At 45.2% G+C, this 17,531-nt stretch overlaps 1 protein-coding gene across 2 annotated transcripts in view; it reads right to left on the minus strand.

The window, feature by feature from the left end:
• Window positions 1-15,017: 15,017 nt before the first annotated feature.
• The window catches only part of ENPEP (glutamyl aminopeptidase), a 114,475-nt gene continuing 111,961 nt past the window's right edge, over window positions 15,018-17,531 (minus strand). For both annotated transcript variants that reach the window (XM_030190855.1, XM_030190854.1), the window contains 2 exons: window positions 15,357-15,438; window positions 15,018-15,248 (listed from right to left, as the gene is read on the minus strand). In XM_030190855.1, the coding sequence (XP_030046715.1) occupies window positions 15,105-15,248; window positions 15,357-15,438 (226 nt within the window). In that variant the 3' untranslated portion in view covers window positions 15,018-15,104. The remainder of the gene's footprint in view (window positions 15,249-15,356; window positions 15,439-17,531) is intronic.

A 17,531-nucleotide genomic window follows, 5' to 3' on the forward strand; every position in this document is an offset into this window, starting at 1 on the left:
AAAAGATTAAGTGACGGTGAAAGGGGATATGGGTAATACTGCTACTCTAATAAAAAGACAATGAAGGAACAGGAAGATATGTTTAAAGCTGCCTCATGGGTAGAGAGACTGGCTCCAAGAGCACTGTTTAAGGGTTGTTTGCTAGTCTCTTTAATGAACACTTTTTATCCGGAATGCTTAAGTTGCATATTGAAATATTTCCCATTAGCAAATGTCTTACTAATATACAGTAAATAGTACAATAAACTGTTTAATAGTTCAACCAGCCTTATTCACAGTTTTTTTTTTTGCGTTTCCTGGGGAGAAAGGAGGGAAATCCCACCGACTAATACCTTTCTTCCCTAGGTGGATGTCACCAGGGAACAACACCTGAGGATCTAACAGAGCCTGCCAACAGGAGACTTCAGCCAGGTTGGACACATGCAGAGATGCTCACAAGAGGGCATTACATTGGCATTGCATTAGCTAGTTTTGTAACTCACGTTATAACTGCATTAAACATCTAAGGTGGCTTAGTAAATAGGCTCTTTCGTGCAGCATGGCAAAAAACATGGGCTTGAGAACTAGGAGAGAAGGATGAATTTGCCTAATAACATTTTGGAAGAGGAAAGGGGGGCACATGGAGGAAAGGAGATGAAATAATGACGATCCCCAGTGTGAACATGATTGAATTTTATACAGAAACAGAGCCAATGTTGTGGTTTAAGAAGAGGAGGTACATGGTCTTAATGGTGTTGGAGACTGGTAAATCCAAAAGAAAGAGAAAACAACCCCCTAATCAAAAAGCAAAATCAAAACACAACCAACAAGAAGGGGGTGGACCAATGGCTCCAATGAAGGATATTTATTAAAAGATACAGTAAAATGACAAAGACTTGATGCAGTCTACGTTTCGGCACCACAATGCTGGAGACAGGTAAGTCATGCAGATGAATTCTGAAATGCTGGCAATGGAGAAATATCATTCAGCAGTGCACCCATGAAGAGTGGATAAGGGCTCTGGTACTGTGCTTGGTTAAGAAGGGATGGATTTTATATCATGGCTTAATGATTATGAGGTGAGTGACTAATGCCACATAAACATATCAATTGCAGTAACTTGCCTTAAGACTTCAATTTTTTTGTGCATAAATTTACACTAGTAAACTTTTCATGAACAAGGTAACACACTATCATTTTAGCTCATGCTTAGATGTCTAAAAAATGCTATGACACTAATCATGGGTAACTGATGATGTCCTAGGGCTTGAGTGCGAGTGCTTTCAATTTAAGAGTGCTAGGGTACTTGCGTGCCAAGTTTTCAGAGGATCATGCTATCTGTGATTGAAATTTTGTACTATTATAACATGACTTTACAGTCCGACAGCATGCTTGAGGGCTTTTTAGGTACCTAACCAAGGGACTGATGCTCAAAACTAATGCCAGTGGTAAAAGGGGATTAGTAACAGGTTTGCATGCACGTTATTGTGTGTCGCATGCTCTAACAGTTTCAGCTCGGGCACCAAAACCTTTAGCACAGACTGTATTTAAATGTAGTCATTAGTTACCTGGTAGCCATGCTAAAAAAAAAAAAAAAAATTCTCAAGCGCATTTAGCATGGGAAACTTTCTGCCAGGTTCAGGGTAGCATTAGAAGGGTTGGTTAATAGAAGAGGTGTCTCATGGCTCTCCCTTCAATTCGATCATCCTGACCTGGATGGGCCCCTCCCTAAAAAACACTGGCGGTTTAATGGACCCCCTCCCCAATTGTGAGCATAGCATTCTACCACATAGAAATTTGATAGGCCCCTGCCCCACCCCCAAATCTTAAAGAACGAACTGGTGATCTGGTCCCCCTCTCACAAAATAGCTGGGTGGTCCAGTGGCATAACCGGGTGGTTGTCTAGCCCACCCTCTCTCTCCCATACCTTTCACTGGAAGCAGGAACAATACCCACTCGCTCCTGCTTCTCTGAGCTGCCATCTTCAAAATGGCAGCACCCCACCCCCACATAGGGCAACCTGGGATGCACTGGGCAGGGCCTAACTACCATATAAGGGAGAAATTCCTTTATATGGTAGTTAGGCCCCACACAGTGCATCCCAGAATGCCCTGCATGGGGTAGGGCACCTCCATTTTGAAGATGGCAGTCTGGAGAAGCAGGAATGAGTTGACATTGCTCCTTCTTCCAACAAGAAGTACAGGGATGAGGGTGGGCCAGGCTACCACTAGACCACAGATCAGACTGGTCGGCCGGCCAGACTGCTGGACAACCAAGTCAATTTGACTTGGTGTAGGGGGGCCACTGCTGAACTGCCAGGGCATTTTAGGTTGGGTTGGGGTAAGGGGCTTGCTGCACCATTTTAAAAATTTTTGCAATATATGTTTATTAAAGGCACAAATTGCAAAAAGCAGAATACAGCTATAGCAAACCAGCCTTACAAACCAGATAAACACACAAGAAATATTATCAATATAACCCAGACCAACCCCCCTCCCCACATCCTGTAGGGCCTGCTTCCCTCCCCCCCCCCCCCCCCCCTTTATCAACTTTCCTGTCAGTGCATCAGCCAATCGCTGCTTAGGTACAGACAGAAACATTAGTGCTGAGAAGCAAATTACTGTCATGATTTTAAGGTGGCATTGATTTTCATGCTCATTACTCTGAGCATACTGTGGCAATTTTTCCGCACTAAGTTCATGGTAGAGTGAAACTCTACCACAAACCAAGACCAGGAGTTTGAGTTCCTTGGAAAAGCTTTAGACCAAATATAGGTTAACAAAATCAAAATTTAATGTCAGTACAAATGAGCCCTTAGGCCCAAGACATCCCTTAGTATGAGGTTTGCTGTTGAAAAGATAGCATCATGAAGATACATTTGACACTTTTCTACCATGCAGGGAGAAAAACAAAACCCAGTGCATACCAATATATATTTTCAATATGTCAAAAAACAGTGTGACTAGTATAGATCAATATGGTTGCTAGGGATGTCTTTGGTTTCACAAACTGTGGGGAAAGGGATTGAGGCTTCTTATGCCAAAGGGAAATTAGGGAACGGGATAGGAAAGAAGGAAAATGGAGAATTTTTCTACAGCGCTATGGGAAGACAAGGAGTTTATAAACAAGGCAGCTTAAGTGTATGCAAGTGCTTATCCAAAATTCAATTTTTAGAAAAATAACATTCCAGATTTGAAAAACGTTCTGGTCCTGGCCCTCCCAATCATTAAACTAAGCTACCCCCCCCCCCCCCACACACACATACACATACTTCCAAGGAACAAGAACAATCTGAAGTCAATGTCTTTCAAGCTCTTCTGAACTCTTATTAAATGTAAATCTTGTTGTAAATTTGACATACTAGATTTGATACGATTTATCAAGACTTTCACATAAGGGTAGAATAATCCAGCGAAAGCTACATACCTGTAGAAGGTATTCTCCGAGGACAGCAGGCTGATTGTTCTCACTGATGGGTGACGTCGATGGCAGCCCCAGAACCGGAATTCTCCCTAGCAACAAAGAGTTTGCTAGCCTCGCGCTCCCATGCGCACCGCGCATGCGCGACCGTCTTCCCGCCCGAACGCGAGCATGCTCCTCAGTCCAGTAAAAAGCAAAGAAAGGGAAGACACAACTCCTAAGGGGAAGTGGGCGGGATTGTGAGAACAATCAGCCTGCTGTCCTCGGAGAATACCTTCTACAGGTATGTACCTTTCGCTTTCTCCAAGGACAAGCAGGCTGCTTGTTCTCACTGATGGGGTATACCTAGCCCCCAGGCTCACTCAAAACAACAAACATTGGTCAACTGGGCCTCGCAACGGCGAGGACATAACTGAGATTGACCTAACTTAAACTGAGAGTGCAGCCTGGAACAGAATAAAAATGGGCCTGGGGGGAGGAGTTGGATTCTAAACCCCAAACAGATTCTGCAGCACAGACTGCCCAAACCGACTGTAGCGTCGGGTATCCTGCTGTAGGCAGTAATGAGATGTGAATGTGTGGACAGATGACCACGTCGCAGCTTTGCAAATCTCAATAGTGGCTGCCTTCAAGTGGGCCACTGACGCAGCCATGGCTCGAACATTATGAGCCGTGACATGACCCTCAAGAGTCAGCCCAGCCTGGGCATAAGTGAAGGAAATGCAATCTGCTAGCCAATTGGATATGGTGCGTTTCCCTACAGCCACTCCCCTCTTGTTGGGATCAAAAGAAACAAACATTTGGGCAGACTCTCTGTGGGGCTGTGTCCGCTCCAGATAGAAGGCCAATGCTCTCTTGCAGTCCAATGTATGCAGTTGGGGCGGGTATGAGGACGGGGAAAGAATGTTGGCAAGACAGCTGACTGGTTCAGGTGGAACTCCGACACCACCTTCGGCAAGAACTTAGGGTGCGTGCAGAGGACTACTCTGTTATGATGAAACTTGGTATAAGGAGCATGAGCTACCAAGGCTTGAAGCTCACTGACTCTGCGAGCTGAAGTAACTGCCACCAAGAAAATGACCTTCCAGGTCAAGTACTTCAGATGGCAGGAATCCAGTGGCTCAAAAGGAGGTTTCATCAGCTGGGTGAGAACGACATTGAGATCCCATGACTGTAGGAGGTTTGATGGGGGGCTTTGACAAAAGCAAACCTCATGAAGCGAACAACTAAAGGCTGTCCTGAGATCGGCTTACCTTCCACACAATAATGATATGCACTAATCGCACTAAGATGAACCCTTACACACAGAGTTGGTCTTGAGACCAGACTCAGACAAGTGTAGAAGGTACTCAAGCAGGGTCTGTGTAGGACAAGAACGAGGATCTAGGGGCCTTGCTGTCAGACCAAACGGTAAACCTCCTCCATAAAAAGAAAACTCTTTTTAGTGGAATCTTTTCTGGAAGCAAGTAAGATTCGGGAGACACCCTCTCAAAGACCCAAGGAGGCAAAGTCTATGCTCTCAACATCCAGGCCATGAGAGCCAGGGACTGGAGGTTGGGATGCAGAAGTGCCCCCTCGTTCTGAGTGTTGGAAAACACTCCAATCTCCACGGTTCTTCGGAGGACAGCTCCAGAAGAAGAGGGAACCAAATCTGACGGGGCCAGAAAGGCGCAATCAAAATCATGGTTCCGAAATCTCACTTGAGTTTCAGTAAAGTCTTCCCCACCAAAGGTATGGGAGGATACGCATACAGGAGGCCCTCCCCCCAATGAAGGAGGAAGGCATCCGACGCTAGTCTGCCGTGGGCCTGAAGCCTTGAACAGAATTGAGGGACCTTGTGATTAATCTGAGTGCAAAAAGATCTACTGAGGGGGTGCCCCACACTTGAACGATCTTGCATACTACTCTCGAGTTGAGAGACCACTCGTGAGGTTGCATTATCCTGCTCATCCTGTCGGCCAGACTGTTGTTTATGCCTGCCAGATACATGGCCTGAAGAAACATGCCATTCCGGCGAGCCCAAAGCCACATTCTGACGGCTTCCTGACACAGAGGGCGAGATCCTGTTCCCCCCTGCTTGTTGATGTAATACATAGCAACCTGGTTGTCTGTCTGAATTTGGATAATTTGATAGGACAGCCGATCCCGGAAAGCCTTTAGAGCGTTCCAGACCACTCGTAACTCCAGAAGACTGATCTGAAATAGTCTTTCCTGGAGGGACCAATATCATTGGGTGTGAAGCCCATCGACATGAGCTCCCCACCCCAGGAGAGACACATCCGTAGTCAGCACTTTTTGCGGCTGAGGAATTTGAAAAGGATGTCCCAGGGTCAAATTGGATCGAATTGTCCACCAATGTAGGGATTCAAGAAAACTCGTGGACAGGTGGATGACGTCCTCTAGATTCCCGGCAGCTTGGTACCACTGGGAAGCTAGGGTCCATTGAGCTGATCTCATGTGGAGACGGGCCAAGGGAGTCACATGAACTGAGGCCATGTGGCCGAGCAATCTCAACATCTGCCGAGCTGTGATCTGCTGAGACGCCCGCACCTGAGAGACGAGAGCCAGGAGATTGTCGGCTCTTGTCTCGGGAAGGTAGGCACAAGCTGTCTGAGAATCCAGCAGAGCTCCTATGAATTCTAGTTTCTGTACTGGAAGAAGGTGGGACTTTGGATAATTTATCACAAACCCCAGTAGCTGCAGGAGTTGAATAGTCATCCGCACTGACTGTAGGGCTCCTGCTTCTGAGGTGTTCTTCACCAGCCAATCGTCGAGATAGGGGAACACGTGCACTCCCAGCCTGCGGAGAGCCGCCGCTAAGACAGCCAGGCATTTTGTGAATACTCTGGGCGCAGAGGCGAGACCAAAGAGTAGCACATAGTACTGAAAGTGCAGCGTTCCCAGATGGAATCGAAGATACTGTCTGTGAGCTGGCAGTATCAGAATGTGAGTATAAGCATCCTTTAAGTCCAGAGAGCATAGCCAATCGTTTTCCTGAATCATGGGAAGAAGAGTGCCCAGGGAAAGCATCCTGAACTTTTCTCGGGCCAGAAATTTGTTCAGGGCCCTTAGGTCTAGGATGGGACGCATTCCCCCTGTTTTCTTTTCCACAAGGAAGTACCTGGAATAGAATCCCAGCCCTTCTTGCCCTGGTGGAACGGGCTCGACCGTATTGGCGCTGAGAAGGGCGGAGAGTTCCTCTGCAAGTACCTGCTTGTGTTGGAAGCTGAAGGACTGAGCTCCCAGTGGGCAATTTGGAGGTTTTTAGATCAAATTGAGGGCATATCCTAGCCGGACTATTTGGAGAACCCACTGGTCGGAGGTTATGAGAGGCCACCTTTGGTGAAAAAATTTTAACCTCCCTCTGACCGGCAGATCGTCTGGCACAGACAGTTTGATGTCGGCTACGCTCAAGTGGAGCCAGTCAAAAGCCCGTCCCTTGCTTTTGCTGGGGAGCTGCAGGGGCCTGCTGAGGCGCACGCTGTTGACGAGAACGAGCGCACTGGGGTTTAGCCTGAGCCAGCTGTCGGGAATGTGGACTGTACCTGCGCTTATTAAAAGCGTAGAAAGCATTCCTCTTTCCCCCCAAAATATCGTCTACCAGTTGAGGTAGATGCTGAAGGAACCCGGTGGGAGAGCTTGTCGAATGCGGTGTCCCGCTGGTGGAGCTGGTCTACCACCTGTTCGACCCGCTCACCAAAAATATTATCCCCCCGGCAAGGCGCATTCGCCACTCGCTTCTGGACTCTACTGTCTAGGTCAGTGGCACGCAACCATGAGAACCTGCACATCACTATACCTTGAGCAGCGGCCCTGGATGCAACATCAAAAGTATCATAAGCACCCCTGGACAGGAATTTACTACACGCCTTCAGCTGCCTGACCACCTCCTGAAGAGGCTTGGCTTGCTCAGAAGGGAGCTTGTCCACCAAGTCCGCCAACTGCCGCACATTATTCCGCATGTGGATGCTCGTGTAGAGCTGGTAAGACTGAATTTTGGGTAAGACTGAATTTTGGACACGAGCATAGCAGAATGGTAGGCCTTCCGCCCAAAAGAATCCATAGTTCTAGACTCATGCCCAGGGGGCGCCTAGGCGTAATCCCTAGAACTCTTGGCCTTCTTAAGGGTTACAAATCCACCACCCCAGAGTCATGAGGCAATTGGGTCTTCATTAACTCTGGGTCCCCGTGGATTCGGTACTGGGACTCAATTTTCTTGGGAATGTGGGGAGTAGTTAATGGCTTCACCCAGTTCGTCAACAATGTCTGCCTAAGGACATTATGAAAAGGAACTGTGGTGGATTCCTTAGGTGGAGATGGATAGTCCAGGACCTCGAACATCTCAGCCCTGGTCTCATCCACCGTCTCCACAGGGAAGGGAATGGTCGTAGACATTTCCCAGACAAATGAAGAGAAGGAGAGACTCTCCTGGGGAGAAAGCTTTCTCTCAGGTGAGGGAGTAGGATCGGAAGGCAGACCACAGGACTCCTCATCCGAGAAATAACTGGTGTCCTGCTCTGCTTCCCACGAGTCCTCTCCTGCTCTGCTTCCCACGAGTCCTCTCCATCGGTATCGGACATGAGTTGGTGAATCTCGGTCTGAAGCTGGGCCCGTCTCGATGCCGAGGAACGATGTCCTTCGTGGCGGTGTCATGAGGAAGACCCCCGAGCCGCAGGCGACGAAGCTTCCTCCAGCGACATCGGTGGGGAGTCAACCTGGGTGGTGGCCGATACCGGTGCCGCAAGTGGTACCAGGGTCGGAGACCTCACCACGGGCAACCAGCCAACCGCTGCCTCCCTCAACGCTACCGACGGCGCAAGTACCTGCGGTACCGGAACAGACGGTACCGACGGCACAAGCACCTGCAGTACCGGAACAGACGGTACTGACGGCGCAAGCACCTGCGGTACCGGAGATGGTCGCAACAGCTCTCCCAGAAATCTCTGGGAGTACGGCCCGGAGGCTCTCGTTCAGAGTAGCTGCAGAGAAAGGCAAAGGAGCCGGTACAGGCGACGACGACGACAGAACCTGTCTGGGGCTTGGAGTCGGTACCGGGCTGTCCTAGGTAGAGCGCACCGACACCTCCTGAATGGAGGGTGAGCGATCCTCCCGGCGTTGGCGCTTTTCGGGTGCCGAAGTCCTTGGCGTCCCTGAGCTCTCGGTAACGTGGCGGGAAGGTGACTGATGGCGATGCTTCTTAGCCTTCACTCGAAGCATGCCAACGGTACCCTCCGGTACCGAAGAGGAAGACGTGGAATCCACACGCCTCCTCAGGGCCGGGTCCGAAGAAGGTCGATCCCGGGGGGCCTGTAGAACAGGAATCCTTGAAGCAGGTGGAGACCCGTTCGATGGCTCACTGCCACCAGCATGGGACCTATGAACAGCCCTTATCTGTACTCCGGACGTCGATACAGTCTCCGGTATCGACATCGATACCGGCGATGACCTCGATACCGCCGACTCCGTCGATACCGAAGGACTGGACCTGGCTCCGAACAAAATGTTCCACTGAGCCAATCTCGCCGCCCGAGTCCTCTTTTTCAATTGGAAGCACAAAATACAGGCATTGGGACGATGACCAGCTCCCAAACACTGAAGACACAAAACGTGTCTGTCAGTGAGCGAGATTGTCCGGTTGCACGACGTGCACTTTTTAAAGCTGCTGGTAGGCTTCGCGGACATGGGCGGAAAAATCACGCCCGCGAGGTCGAACGCGATGGTGTCGAATAAAAAGGACACCAAAAAAAAAAAGGAAAAAAGGTGTCCCGCACGGGCGGCCCAAAATGGCCACTGAAGAAAAAGAAAGAAAACTTACGGGTGCAAAGTTCTACGAAAAATAAAGGAAAAAACTTTTTTTTTAAACAGAAGATCGCGGAAAGCGAAAAGAGGCGAAAAAACTCATGGGGAGTCCGTAAAACCGCAGCGAGGGGTCTCTGGGGCAGAGAACAGCAGCGAAGCAGTGTCCCGAGCCGCGGAAAAAACAAGACTAAGGAGCACGCTCGCGCATGCGCGGTGCGCATGGGAGCACAAGGCTAGCAAACTCTTTGTTGCTAGGGAGAATTCCGGTTCTGGGGCTGCCGTCGATGTCACCCATCAGTGAGAACAAGCAGCCTGCTTGTCCTCGGAGAATCAATTATTCAGGCCATTAATGTAGGGATGGTTAATTCCAATCTCTGTCCAGTAGGCATTCTTCAAAACAACTTTCTACTCAGAACTCACTGCAATCAAGAATGAACCATCTCCAGCTAAGCTTAAGCTCAGTTTCAGGTCTGCAAATATTTGCCATAAACTTATGAGGTATTCATAGTCAGCTTTGACACAGTGGGGCTATTTTTTTTTCTAACAATGAGTGTAGATTCATTTCGGGGAGGATATGCGCCAGAAATCTCAGCATCTTAGTATTTGAACATTTGAAGATTTAGGGCCTGACTTATCAAAGTTCCTTCCCCATTCTCTGTCTACATGAAAAAAGCTTAGGAAATCACTCTCTCATTCCATGAATATCAGTTGTTTGAACTGAATCAAAATGAACAAAAAAACACCATTATGGAAATTCAAATTAGGGAACAAGAACTCAGATTTATCTAAATCAAAGCAATAATAGCTTCCATTATGCTAACCAACGTGTGCAAGGTGACCTAATTAAACTGATAAGACAAGCCTGAGAGCCTGTCTCGAAGGTCCCAGTTAAACGAGGGCTGGGTCTGTGAGTAGGCTTGGGAAGGAGCGAAGGGTCAAGGGCAGCGGCTATTGGGCAAATTAAAGAAAAGCTGCGTCTCCGCAAACCATCCTGGCTTAGGGATTGGTTGAGAAGGTGGTTGGAGGCAGGCGATCAGTGCTCCTTATAGGGACGGCCCCCTCCGAGGCTCAGGATGTTCCTGATCCTTGGATGTGGCTTTCCTGCCCTTCCGCCCAGTTTTTTGGGGTTTGGAGGGGTGGGTATGACTGTTTTGTACTTTAGTTTTGTCTTTTAGGTGGCAAGTGTTGGGGTTGTCACAGCAGCAAAAAACCCGAGCTACAGGAGCAATGGTTCATGGGGGATAAGCCAGGTCATTGAAAGGTGGGTCGTGTGACCCTGATTAATGTGTGGAGGTCTACAGAGGCTGGGGCTCTTGCTGGCTGGGCTGAACAGGAAGAGGAAGGTTAGCGGTGACCACGGGAAGCAGATTTGCTGTTTTGCTGTCAATGCAGACAGCGGCTGTGTTTGATGTTGATACCTTTCACCAGCTGTAGCTCGGGGGGGGGGGGGGGGGGGGGGGGAGGGGTAGATTATTCACCGATGTGAAATGTTTGAAAGTTGTTATTAAATTAAGCTTTGGCCTACTGTTATCCCAAGTTGGTTTGTATGTGAGTTTTTATTGACTGATGAGGTTGGTCTAGAGCGGAAGAAAATAACTTCGGAGAGGAGGAAGGGGAGGTTGGTGTGTACCCTGATGAACAGGTCCCAGATCCAAGTGTTAATGTAAACATCCATGCTGCTCTGCACCACATCAAAAGAAAACCCTCTATTTTCATGAAGCTCATACTGAATATGAAGTAGGTGATCCACTTTCAATAGCAACAATCATGCTCAGGTCTTAGGAAAGTCAATGATATTGTTTCTTCAGATGTTCTTCTTTTTTTTCCTTTCTAGTTACTCTAGCAATTTTTTCATGCATTATCTTTTATTATGAATTTGAAACACAATGAATAGAAATGGTTTTTATAAAAAGTCGTCATTCTGGGATATCTACTACTACTACTATAAATCATTTCTATAGTGTTACCAGTCGTATGCAGCGCGTCACAATTTAACATAAAGAAAAGACAGTCCCTGCTCAAAAGAGCATACAAACTAAATCAGGACAGATAAGGGAGAAGGGTAGGACAGACAGATAGGACACATAGGGAAAAGGACTATTGAAGAGAGGAAGACAAGATAAAGGTTACGAGCAAGTGACAAGTTAGGAGTCAAAAGCAGCATCAAACAGGTAGGCCTTTAGCCTGGATTTGAAGGCGGCCAGGGATGGAGCTTGACGTAACGGCTCAAAAAGCCTATTCCAGGCATAAGGTGTGGCGAGATAAAAGGAACGGAGTCTGGAGTTAGCGATGGAGGAGAAGGGTGCAATTAGGAGAGATTTGTCTAGTGAACGGAGTTCCTGGGAAGGAGTGTAGGGAGAGGTGAGGGTGGAGAGGTAGTGAGGGGCTGCAGAGTGAATACACTTATAGGTCAATAAGAGGAGCTTGAATTTTATACGGAAACGGATAGGGAGCCAGTGAAGTGACCTCAGGAGAGGGCTGATATGGGCATAACGACTTTGGCGAAATATTAGTTGTGCAGCAGAATTTTTGAACAGATTGAAGAGGAGAAAGGTGGCTGAGTGGAAGACCTGTGAGAAGCAAGTTGCAGTAATCTAAGGGAGAGGTGATGAAAGTGTGGAAGAGGGTTCTGATAGCGTGTTCAGAGAGGAAAGGGTGAATTTTGGCGATATTATAAAGGAAGAAATGACAGGTTTTAGCAAATATGTGCAGAGAAGGAGAGGGAGGAGTCGAAGATGACCCCAAGGTTATGAGCAGATGAGAGAGGAAGAATGAGCGTGTTGTCGTCAGAAAGAGAATGGAGGAAGGGGAGAGGTTGGTTTAGGTGGGAAGATAAGGAGCTCAGTTTTGGACATATTGAGCTTCAGGTGGTGGTGAGGCATCCAGGTAGCAATGCCAGAGAGGCAGGCAGATACCTTGGACTGGATTTCTGCCAAGATTTCTGGTGTGGAGAGGTAGATCTGGGGGTCATCAGCGTAAAGGTGATACTGAAAACCGTGGGATGAAATCAGAGCACCAAGGGAGGAAGTATAGATGGAGAAAAGGAGAGGTCCTAGGACAGATCCTTCAGGTACATCCACTGACAGCGGGATAGAGGAAGAGGAGGATCCACCAGAGTATACACTAAAAGTACGCTGTGCGAGATAAGAAAACCAGGAGAGAGCAGAATTCTGAAATCCAAGCGAGGCTAGCGTGTCAAGGAGTAGGCTGTGATCAACAGTACCAAAAGCAGCAGAAAGATCGCGAAGGAGGAGGATAGAATAGAGCCCTTTGGATTTAGCCAGGAATAGATCATTGGAGACTTTAGTAAGTGCTGTTTCAGTTGAATGAAGGGGACGAAAGCCTGATTGGAGTGGATCAAGAATAGGTTGAGAAGAAAGAAAGTCAAGGCAGCAACGGTGGACAGCACGTTCTAGTATCTTGGATAAGAAAGGGAGGAGGGAGATGGGGCGATAGTGGGAAGGAGAGGTAGGATCCAGAGAAGGTTTTTTGAGGAGTGGGGTGACTACGGCATGTTTGAAGGCATCAGGGACAGTCGCAGTGGAAAGTGACAGATTAAGGATATGACAGATGAAAAGGGTGATAGCAGGAGAGATAGTGTTGAGTAGATGAGTGGGAATAGGGTCAGTGGAGCAGGTGGTTAGTTTTGAGGATGAAAGAAGTAGTAAAGTTTCTTCTTCAGTGATTTCGGAAAAGGAAGAAAAGGAGGCAGGGGTAAGAGGGTTGAGAGAGTGGACTAAGGGAAGAAGGGGTGGAGGAGAGCTGGTTGTGAATTCAAGTTTAATCTTGTGAACCTTATCATGAAAGTAATCAGCCAGAGTCTGTGGAGAAATTGAAGGGGGCGTTGGAGGAGAAGGCACTTTGAGGAGAGAGTTTAGCGTGGCAAAGAGACGTCAAGGGTTTGAACCAATAGAGTTAGTAAATTGGATGTATAGTCCTGTTTGGCAAGTTGGAGAGCAGATTGGAAGGAGGTCAGCAAGAATTTGAAGTGTATGAAGTCAGCATGGGCACGAGATTTAAGCCAAAGGCGTTCAGCAGAGCAGGCACAAGAGCGTAGGTAGCGGATAGTAGGGGTCAGCCAAGGTTGGGGTTTTGTATGTTTTAACGGGACGAGACACAGGAGGATCGAGAGTGTCCAGAGCAAATGACAGAATAGTATTATAGGAAGAGACAGCCTCATTGACGGTCTTGGTTGACATAGCAGTAGAGAAAAGATTTGAGATACTGGAGGACAGGGTAGAAGGGTTAATAGCCTGTATATTCCTAAATGTGTTGGTTAGAATAGGACGGGACTGGGGAGGAGGGTGTTGAAGTGTGAAAGTTATAAGATGATGGTCAGATAGGGGGAGAGTTGAGGCAAGGAAATTGGAGGGTGAGCAGTTGGAGAAGAGTACAAGATCAAGACAGTGGCCATTCTGGTGAGTAGGGGCGGTGCAGCACAGTTGAAGATTGAAGGAGGATGTTAAGGCAAGGAATTGAGAAGCAGAAGAGTCAGAAGGGTCATTAGCATGAAAGTTAAAATCCCCAAGAATGAGGGAAGCAGATGAAAGTTCAAGAAAGATATCGAAGTATAAAGGGCAATTCTATACACTAGACACACATTTATAATGGTATGTGCACACACACATGCATGCAAATGATGATATTCTGCCTAAGTGCTATTCTGCAAATATCTGCTCAACTTACACAGCAGGAATTTGCAAGGGGGGTTTACACAAAGGCAGAACATAGGCAGGGCTCCTACTTACACGTGTAACTTAGATAACTTATATGCATTATCTGACAACACTGATGTCAGCTCTACAGTTGGTGTAAGCATGGGTGGCAACATGTTAGGCATGCCAATGCTGAGTTGCACTTGTATTCTATAATAAACCTAGGCATCTTAGTTCCATTATAGAACTGGCACCTACTGCATGGCCTTGGGCACCTAAATGGAAGCATCCAGTTGCAGAATTACCCCCATAGCGCTTATGAACTTCTAATCCAGATTCATACCAATCCCATATTTTCAAGAAAGGAGACTAAGTTTGAAACTTTCAGAACTGATAGGAATTTTAGACTTTCTAGCCATGTGGCTATAAATGAAGCTATATTAAATACTTATTACAATGCTCATTTCACTTTATGTTTGCATTTATATGCGGAACATTTTGAAATGACTGAATGCCACAAGGAACAGTAATCTTTAGGGTTGAAGGTCATGTCATAAGAGATAAAAAAGTGCATGCTACAGAAATTGTTTCAGAGAAACAAATGCTGTAATTAAAAATATAGTAGAAAGCATGAATGTGTGTGGTGTATAAGGAATCAACATTGTCTTACATACTATACAATACAGGGGCGTGTCAAAGTATGGAGAATGTGAGCTGCATTTTCTGCAGAGTTTTGTAGAATTAGATGAGGTATTCTATCCTGAATATTCCAGTGTAAAAAAATATTAATATTAGCTATTATAAGATTGGTACCTCCACTGTCCAATAAACACAAAAACAAAAAACTGTCCATGAGCATCAACTGATGCAAGTCTTTGGTACTTTATGTGCAAAGCAATGCTTCAAAAGAAACCTTAGGATTATAGATGGATTTAAAACTGTGCACAACACTAAATAAGGAGTTAATGGAGTCAGGAAATGCTTTGTGTCTTACACTGTTAGAACAAGTCCATGAGACCTTCAATCAATTGGAAATGGCATGAATAATGGACTGTGTTAAGAACTCTCTCTTTTAATGGGGGATATGAAAGGTACATGTTCAAGTCCTGCTAATAAAAAAAGAGAATTTAAAAAAATGATTGGTATGTGCAATCTTCTTCGTAATATTGTTAAAAAGGTTTCCCTGAATGTTTAATGGAAGTCTGAAAACAAGAAAATTACAAGTTGACATAGCAATTTCTGAGTTTAAGGTCAAACATTTGCATCCAGCCATTCTTTTATCTCTGGCTTGTTTCGCTTTAACCACTCAATATTGCTTTTTACTGTCTCAAGAGCCTGCTTCCTTGATGCTTCCCCTGCCCCAGCATCAGGATACTTCTTAAAGAAATTTTCCATCTAAAAAGAAAAAGAAAGTGAAAATGCAAAATATTAGCCTGTTGATCTGCATACCTGCAAAGTATCAATGGAGTATTCCACTTGCCAGGAAATCTATTGGCCCCTTACCTGCCAAAGCTGGAGTTCAGTGTTGAAAGCTCCTGTTATTCTTGCTATTAGACGACCAAGATTTCTGTCATTGATGGTATACCTGCAAAGTCAATGCAGAAAATCAAGTTTTAATCTAAGCACTTATAAATGCTAACAATCATATTCCTTTTTTTCATCCATGGCATTTTAGAAATATATTAGTTGTGCCAGAAAACTATGCCTTCTTGTAAAGACAAATCACCAACAAATGTCCAAAGCACAATAAAACAATCTTCAAAAGAAAAACAACAACATCTCAAGTAACACTCATAAATAAAGTTCAAAAATCATGAAAATATTGTTTGACGGAAATGAACCAGGATAATGGAGGCAGTGGATTTCAACTTCATAATCATCAGGAATGTATTTATAAATTTATCTTTAAAAAAAACTTATACCCTGCCTAATAATCTAAGCAGCTTACAAAAAAAACATACATAAAATAATTTACAAAAAAATAAAAACAGAGAAACAAAATACATGTTACCACAGAAAACCTGTAATTACAATCGACCTTAGGGATAATCAGATGATGTCATTATATTCCCAAAACAAAAAGAGAAGAGGAATCACAAGCTAGTATCAAACTAACCAAACTTTAATAATAGTCAAGATTACATATAAAAGAAGTATCTACAGCCCAATGGAACATCAGCTACATGGAACAGACTCCAGTATTAACTTTAACTACAATTAGCCTGACATGTTTCAGCCCTATAGCCTGCTTCAGGGCACAATTGCTGCGTCAGTCGTATACTGGATAGTGGCACAAACTTAATACCCTTTTCAAGAGCTCACAGCAGCACTGCAATATGTAAGTTATTACAGGAGTCTAGTATATAGCTGGTATTTCATCTGACTATAGATAATTGTTGGTTTGATACTAGCCTACGATTCCTTCACTTTTTTCTTTTTGGTTGGATTTGCTACTTTGTTTTTGAGTATAAACAATCCATTACCAATTTTTACTTAATTAATGCCTGTTATTTCAAAAACAATGACCAAAAAGAATTCTAAATCCAAATCTTACAAACCAGTGATTTCTTAAAAGATACTCAGCTAGTGAGCATGGGTTATGGAAAGCGTTGACAGAACATTTACTGCTGCCTGGATTTATCAATAAGCAGTATAGGCTAGTGTCTATCAGCAACCACCCTGCAGCCCTACACCTTCTCTATGCAGTGGGGGTGAGGGTGAGGGGGGAGGAGGGAGGGAAGCTGCCAGGGGTATAGATCTACTGCTCAGTTGCCTCCTTATTCAGCTCAGGAAAGTACATGCACAAATCAACATCATTTGTATATGTACTTTTTCAATGTAAATTTATACATATTTTTGAAGTTGTAAAACTAGAGGGGCATATTTTCAAAGCACTTAGACTTACAAAGTTCCATAGGTTACTATGGAACTTTGGAAGGTTAAGTGCTTTGAAAATACGCGTCTATGTGCACAGGTGCCAACTCTGCCTAATCACACCTTTAGAAGACAGAGGTGCCAAGATTTAGGCACCAAGATATTGTCATATATGTTTAATGGCACTTGACATATTGTCTTTTCTACAAAGAGGTCAAAGCGGTTTACAATCACACTAATAAAAGTAAAATCACAGTAATAATAATAAAAGTACAACGAATGAAAAGAACTACTACGGTGGGCAGGAAAGACACATTCAACAAAATATTTAGTCATACAACTCAAACTGTATAGTTAAAATAATAAGCAAGAACTACTGTGCTTGTACTATGTTACAGGAGGAACAAAGAAAAAGACTTTTAATCTGGAAGGTTATCAAAAGCCAGTTGAAAAAAAATAGGTCTTTAACTGGGTTTATACCGCGGGAGTGAAAACTCAGATCTAAGTTCTGAGGGTGACTTAATCCATAAGTATGGTGCCAGAAAGTAATAGGCTGCTTTCCTAACAGATTCATGGCATATGACCTTAGGAGGAAGGAATGACCAGACAATTGGAATCCAAAGATCGGAGGGCTCAAGTTGGGGTATAGGGAATGATCATGAAAGATAAATAAGGTTTTCCTGTATTTAAAACTTTTATGTGTAAGGAGAAGGATTTTAAATCATGTTTGATATTTCACAGGAAACCAGAGAAGTTGTTTCAAAAAAGGGGTGACATGATCAAATTTCTTTACTTTATAGAGTA

This window comes from Microcaecilia unicolor, chromosome 2 (genome assembly GCF_901765095.1).
Source record: "Microcaecilia unicolor chromosome 2, aMicUni1.1, whole genome shotgun sequence".
Classification (NCBI taxonomy): domain Eukaryota; kingdom Metazoa; phylum Chordata; class Amphibia; order Gymnophiona; family Siphonopidae; genus Microcaecilia; species Microcaecilia unicolor.